This window comes from Phaseolus vulgaris, chromosome 3 (assembly GCF_000499845.2).
Source record: "Phaseolus vulgaris cultivar G19833 chromosome 3, P. vulgaris v2.0, whole genome shotgun sequence".
Lineage (NCBI taxonomy): Eukaryota > Viridiplantae > Streptophyta > Magnoliopsida > Fabales > Fabaceae > Phaseolus > Phaseolus vulgaris.
Window position 1 is genome coordinate 4703171 of NC_023757.2, and position 7848 is coordinate 4711018.

At 27.5% G+C, this 7848-nt stretch overlaps 1 protein-coding gene across 1 annotated transcript; it reads left to right on the forward strand.

Moving 5' to 3' along the window:
* The first annotated feature begins 5875 nt into the window (after window positions 1-5875).
* LOC137805772 (uncharacterized) lies at window positions 5876-7148 on the forward strand. The gene is made up of 2 exons (XM_068605697.1): window positions 5876-6053; window positions 6814-7148. The coding sequence occupies exons 1-2, from the start codon at window positions 5919-5921 to the stop codon at window positions 6958-6960; spliced, it is 282 nt and encodes a 93-aa protein (XP_068461798.1). The 5' UTR covers window positions 5876-5918; the 3' UTR covers window positions 6961-7148.
* Window positions 7149-7848: the final 700 nt, after the last annotated feature.

Consider the following 7848-nt stretch of genomic DNA (forward strand, 5'->3'; position numbering starts at 1 on the left):
CTTGCACCCCCACAATTTTGTAAATTCCAAAATTGACCTTCACCTTTTATTTGAAATGGGGATTTGGAAGTGTGCTACGGATTCATCAATCCGGAAGTGAATCATATTTCTTTCTGGATGAGGGGGTTTTTTGGAAGCAAAATTTGCATAAATTGTTGATTTTCGGATTGTTGCATCCGGAAGCCTAATTTCTATTACAGATTGGTGGATCTGGAATGATTTTTTTCAGTTATGGATTTCTGAATCCATAATTCATATTTTGAGTTACAGATTGGCGGATCTGGAATGCATATTTTTTAACACTACCATTCATGTACTACCAGAAGCACTAATCCGAGAGGTTACCGGAAACACCAATCCGGGAGATTACCGGACGTGCCAATCCAAAATTTTACCAGAAGAGCCAACCCGAATTTTTACCGGATTTTATAATCCGGAATGAAAAAAAAAACTAAATGTACAATTTTTATATAGGGACAGTTTTTGTCTTTGCACAACATTGTGGGGGTGCAGGAAGAAACTGCCAAATATAAGTTTTAGTATGGATTAAAGACTGTTTTTTCATGCACGTCCATATATGTTCTTCTTTCACGTCCATAAATTTTTGGTATTTCAAAAATGTTTTTTTAATATTTTAGATTACGTAATTTGAAAGTTTTTTTCAAATTCGTAATTAGCTTTTGGATTATTTAATCTGGAAGTCTTTTTTCAGATGCATGATTAGTTTTCTGATTATATAATTCGAAAGTTTTTTCTAATATGAGATTAGCTTTTGGATTATGTAATTTTTTTTTCAAAATGTGTATCCGGAAGATACTCTCAAATCCAGACTTCCAAATTATATAATTTGAAATACCATTTTTTTAAATATATTCTGGATTACATAATCCATAAGTTATTTACAAATCTGATATTAACTTCCAGATTATGTAATCCAGAATATGGAGATGACACAAGAAGAATAAAAATATATTTTCATATTTCGTATGGGGGTGGTAAAAGAACATATGGAGGTGCATGAAGAAAGAGTCCAGATTAAAATCCAACTTGGTCCATTAAGAACTTGGCTCACCCAAACGTCCTAACACAACCCAACAACAACCAACACAATTAAAAAAGAGAGTGAGAATATAAAGAGCATGGGTTCTCATTTTCGTCAATAATTTGATGTCGGATAGTAATTTGTATATTTATGATTTTGAATTTAAAACAATTTCGGATTGTATTTTAAACTTATTGATAAGTAGACTGGTTTAGGTTAACCCATAAACATAAAAATGATAAATTATCTATTTTAACAGTTTTAGATAAATATCTTTGCCAAATTTTATAAATATATCATCATTTGTAATTCATAGTAAATATAATCAAGAGTAAATAAAAATCTCCAGATTAATTTTTTATTCCACATAATAGTCTGTTTTAATTTTTTATAACATTTATATTTATATAATACAACTTATAATATTTTTAAAAAAATTAAAAAACTTTTTAACTAAATTAAAACAAGAGATAAAAAATAAAATTTTGATAAAACAAATAGAAAAAAATTATTAATAACAATAGTCGATAGTTAAAGTCACTATTCTCAGCCTCTACTATACCTGATAAATAATAATTTATTTTAGTAATAAAAAACAACCTTTAGATAAAGAACAATATTTTCATATTGGTCTAAAAGCACAAAAAAGTCTTTAAAAATATTTACATATTACCTATTAACATTGAAAACAAAAATAAAATATATTTTTTATGTAAAAAAAAGTCTATTTCTTATAAATTTTAGCGACTTATAAATGAGATGATGATGATCCATCCCTTCCAAAAATTCAGAGAATCAAAGAAATGGAAATGGCAGTCTTACTAACCCATGATGAAAACAACACCCAATGGTAACTTTGTATAGTGCTGGAGAATTCTTTTGTTTCCTTTATATCTTCATATTCCCCTTAATAAAGAAGATAAAAAATGTGATGGATAATATTTGCGGCCATAGTTGCATGAAGGACTACCTATATAACCAGAAGGACAGAAGAAAAGAAAAAATTGTGCTGATATGAGTGCTGTGGTCACCACAAACACAACATATATCTCCTGTTCCACCCACCATACATTCCACATTGAGAATCTACCTTTATTATATCACACATGACAAAACGTAATATATATATATATATATATATATATATATATTAAGAATTAATGAGTTAAAAGTTAAACTATAAGAGTCAAAAACTTTAATTTAATCTTACAAAACCGTCTTATAAAGATTTGCACTTATTTATATATGAAATATGTTTATTTCTAGTCTATGTGAAATCTCCAATACCCCATCACGCTAAGACCTGTCAATTTGTATGTAAGACTATATATTTATGGTTAACTATATTTTCTTATATAATGTGAAATTCCCACAACAAATATCATGAAATGGAGCTCATAACTTAGGAGTTATGTTTTTGGGACTCAACATATAATTTTTATAGTCTAAGTTTTGATCTAGTTTATTTGAGTGCATTATTGAATAAATTTACATATAAAGTATAATTAAGTGAAAGTTATATCAAAATATTCGTAAAAAAGTAAACAAAAATTAAAACTATAAAATATTATTTATTTATTTTCTAGGTTCTTAAAGATAAAAAATCCAACATACACTATTTTTTTTTGACTAAATTAGATACTATTTTAAAGACTAACAAAATTATTTGTTTTTAAAATAGTTTCTCTTATTAATAAAATTTATAAACTAGTTTCTAAATTGGTATATAATTAGTTACCAATGTTTTATTTACCAACTTTAGAATCTAACAAGATTTCTAAATTGGTAGCTAAAACCAAAGGAAAACAAGATTTGGAGAATAATATAGATTGCAATTATATGGAACATTTGGAACCAAAGGAAAAAAATCTTCACACATGAGAGGACAAATGTAGAGGAGATTTTTAGAATAACATAGCTCAAAATGTGAGACTTGATAACAAATAAGTATCCAAAGACCAATTTTACATACTTTAATTGATATTTATGCACAAAAGTGTGTATAAAATTCATGCAAAAATAGACTTGAAAGTGGCTATGAAGACATAAATGACATTATAGAGGGGCGTAAGATAGAAGAAAGCTATGTACAACCTGCAATGTCATTCATGGGGGAGAGCTGAGGGGGTAGAGTATGTAGGGGTGTGAATACAATACGGAGATGGTAAGAATGTTTTACATAATGAAGCATAGTGTAGATGTAATTAGAAACTTAATAATTGTTAGATGGTACATGGAAGCTCTAAGGCATGTTAAGGTATAACCTAAATATCCTATTAGATGTATTGTTGTGTCGAAAAAACATGTTACGAAGTTGAGACAGATAACATGCGAGGTGTTGATTTATGTGGAAAGAGTTCATAGTAAGGTGGCATAAATAGGTTTCCAATGAATAAACAAGAAGAGATGAAATAGTTTTTGAGATAGGTAGAGAAAGATGTTAGAGGCAAAGATGTTAGCAAACTAAGGTTTATCATTAGAAATTCGGTGAGCATTGATATGCTTCAAAGAAATTTTGAAACTGCTAAATGAAAGGTATAAGGTTCCCTAACTTATGGAAGGACATTTGAAGCTATAGTTGGAACAACTAAAGCACCTCCCCAATGACCAAAGGGGGATATGAAAAAAAATCAAATTTTGTAAAGACACTACAATCTATAGGGAATTATGAGATTGAAAAACCATAGAGTGCATATTGTTATACATTTTTGTTATGCGTGTTATAATAGCCCAATAAAAAAAACATCGAAATGATAGGGTTCCAAAAGTTATAAAAGTGAGACTGTACAATTGAGGATGAGTTAAAAGGAACACATTCATAAATTTTAATTACCTATAACAACAAGATACATCTACTTTTGGATAACTCATCACATAAAGACTCCACAGTTAAGGACAAAAATTTCTTAGAAAATATGTGAATAAGGATAAAACATGTTGAAAAGTCTTTTTGTTGGTTCTTGGGATCATTCATTGATCCTTAAAGTGGATTGGCATCTCTAGAAGGGCTACCCACATAGGGTTTTGACTAGGGAAAGTTTTAACCAAGAAGAAGGTTGTGTGAAGGGTCATGGAGTGAAGCCATTGAGACATCTGATATGAGAAATGTTACAAATGGTATTAGAGTTGGTCTTCTCTTCCAATTAGATGTGGTTTAGGGATGAACCAGGAAAAAAATGGTGGACTTGTAATAACCCAAACACACCATAATGATAGGGATCTATAGGTTGTACATTTGTAAGACTATACAATTAAGGATAAGATAAAGGAATAAATTTGTACTAATTATACCAACAAGATGCATCAACTTTTTGGTAACTCATTACATAAGATTAAGATTAACTCCTTGAGTTGAGCACACTTAACAATGTACAAAAAAATATTTAGGGGAAGTGATTCATCAACAAACATACCTATTGGATATGATGGAAGAACTATAGTGTTGCCTATTGTACTAGTCTAAGACAACTATTTTGAAAGCAAACATGACCACAGGACAAAGATTGTTGTCTTTGAACTATGCCACGACATAATACTCCACGATTGGAAAATTGTGGTCAAACCATTGCCTAAAGTTTAGGCAACAATTTTTACACTTTGGACCACAATTTTATTGGTGTTGCCTAAAGTGATATTTATTGTAGTGCTACCATTACTAAAATTCCAAAATAAAATTGTTTTTAGAATCACAAAAAAATTATAATTGTGAGATATTGTAAAAATTGCCACACGTGTTCCTAATAAAAGAATTGACATGAGATATATATAACTCCACTTAGTAGACAATAGACAATAAATGAAAAATAAAAATATAAAATATCTATTAAACTCAACGAAATTGCATGCTTAATTTTGTGTTTCCTCACATTGATACTTTTATATATATATATATATATATATATATATATATATATATATATATATATATATATATATTACTAAAGACTAATAAATAATAGCCACACAAAAATAACTATCAATGACAATTTTGAATGAGGAAAAACTCATTGGCTATAGTTTATTATTTAATAAAAATAATAACTTATAAATAATAGTCACTAAAAAATGTATATATAAGAATAATATTGAAAATAGGATCAGTTAAAAGTAAGGGAAATTTTTAATTTATTTAATTAAGAAAATTTAAAATTCATATCAACTAAAAATAATGGAATGAGTCTTAATTTATAAGTTAATTTTGTGGAATTAAGTTAAACTAATAACTTGCTATTATAATATCATATTAGCCCACCTAACATTTATTAAAAATCTAAGTAATAATGATAAGACCATCAAAGTGTATACAAATTAAGGAAAAACCTCAACATAGAATGTTTATATTTATTAGACATAAGACAATTAAAAAGTATAAAAAATAGTAATCATCTATTAAACTTTTAGTGGCAATAGTAAAAGGTCAGGTAGTTATAAGCATTTAAAAACTAATATTAGTGGCCATTATAAATGTTTAAAACATGCCACAAGAAAGAAGGGAACAAAGTGGATATTTTCTTTAATTATTATTATTATTATTATTGTTATAGTGTGTATTTTTTTTTCTTCTAAAATATGTTGATTTTCCTTTTTTTATTTTTTAAGGAAAAAAATATAGTTATTTTTTTATTATAAAAAATTTAGTCAAGTCATGAACAATTATATCGGCAAGCTTGAGAATAAAAAGGCATCGTTGAGACCCACAAAGTTATAACAACCTAAGAATTTGCATACTCACACGTGTGAATCTATAATGAACAACTGTTTTTGACATTTTTGTTCTATAAATCCTTAGTAATGTTGGAAGTTATTTCTTTCTCTTCTCTTCCCATACTTTCAATTATTCCATAACGAGCATTGTTTGAAAGCTAGCCAAAAGAAAATGGCAAGCCCACCTCAGAATTCAGACCTTACATTCCCACCAGCAGATGTTGTTGGAGAACTTCATCCTGGGACAAACACACAAATTCAGGTTGATCCTACATCTTCTGAGGTGGAAGCCTTCAAGGAAAAGAAGGTACGTTTCATTTTCATATACAAGGGATCATATGTATATATGATCAACATACATCGATGGCCAAGTGGGTCAGCCGACCCCGCCAATCCACTAGTCCACCATCATTTAGATAGGATAGATCAATTTTTTGAACTCGTCAATTCGTATTGGTTCAGTCCGTCTAATCTATCAACATAAAAGGTCAAAGGTAGGGTGGGCTAGTCGGTCAGTCCATCCTTTTTTATTTTTGACACTTTTAAAAAGAAATTTCATATTTTTTTAAATTAAAATTGGTGGTGGTTAATGTTTTATATATAACTATATTTACATTGATTTCTATATACATAATTTGATTAATTAAAGTATTGTTGATATTTAATTTATTTTGTTAGCTACTAAACCTTCTTTTATTATAATATAAAAGTTTTATTTCAATTTCATTGTTCTTGCTTACATTCTTATTGTTCAAAAAGTGATATTACTACAATCAAATAAATAGATTTAAAACAAACAAAAAAATTACAAACAAAAAATCTGAAAAATGACGAATTAGTTCGTCAATCCATCCTATAACGATGAGAACTACTAATTTTAGTCCATATAATTTTAATAAGTTAGTGGATTCATCCTGTTTATAACAAATATAACAGATAAGATGAAAACGGATTAGACTAACCTAACATGCTTTGCTCTTGGAATATTATTTTTTTCTTCTTTCATTATTTTTAATTGTATCATGTACTGATTAGTGTTATGTATATACTTGATTGATTGGTTGAAGGAACAAGAGGAGGCCAAACAAGAGAAAAATGAAAGAGAAAGGAAGGATTCATTGCAAACAATCAAATCAGCCATTATAATTTCAGGCATAGTTGTGGCTTTGGCAGGAGCTGCATTTGCTATAACCAAGAAATTAAGAGAGAAATGACCCCACCTTCTCCAAGAGATATATAGAAGATTTAAAGAGATATTATCAGATTTTTAGGTTTTTTTTAGGTCTCCCATTCTTTTTTTATACGAATTAGTTCTTATCATTTTTCTGATTTTGGGTTCAAATAAGTCATAAGCACCCTAATACTATTCATAACATGATATCACATATGCTTTTCACAATGTCCTTCAGGATTCACATCTAAGTTCAAGTTATAAAACTTTACATTATCTTTTTTATTCTTTTCGAGATTTTTTGGTTTCATTACCAGTCGTTATGATTATCGATTATTGTAATTAGTTTTTTTTTATTGACAATAAATAAATTATTTAATTGAAATATTTGAGGATACTTCACTCTTTATATAAAAATTCGCATGCATAATGATAAGTGGACAAAATAAACCTCTAAGATATTCTTGATATCCCTCCAAATAATTATTGTTGGGTATTTGAGCAAATATAGTATTGAATAATTAAATTTTGTTGTCTTACACTTAAAAAAAATATTACATACAATAACATAAAAAAATGTCACATGGATGCAATATAAATATAAATACTTTTGACATGTAGTATAATTTTACCAAAATAATAATAAATATATTATTTTTAATTGTGGTGGTTGGGTTGAATAATGTATGTAAAAAGTAATTAATATTGCATTGAAAATGAGAACATGTATATTGTAGAATAAATTTCATACAAAAAATCATGTAATATAAATTAATTTTTTTAAAAAAAATAATTAGTTGCAATAGTAAATAAATTAAAAATATTTTAAAAATTTTAAAAAATTAATTTTTAAATTAGTTTTTATTATTATTAAATAATTTTTAAAATAATATCTAATTAGCTACCAATTCTATATTAAAAACTAAAAACA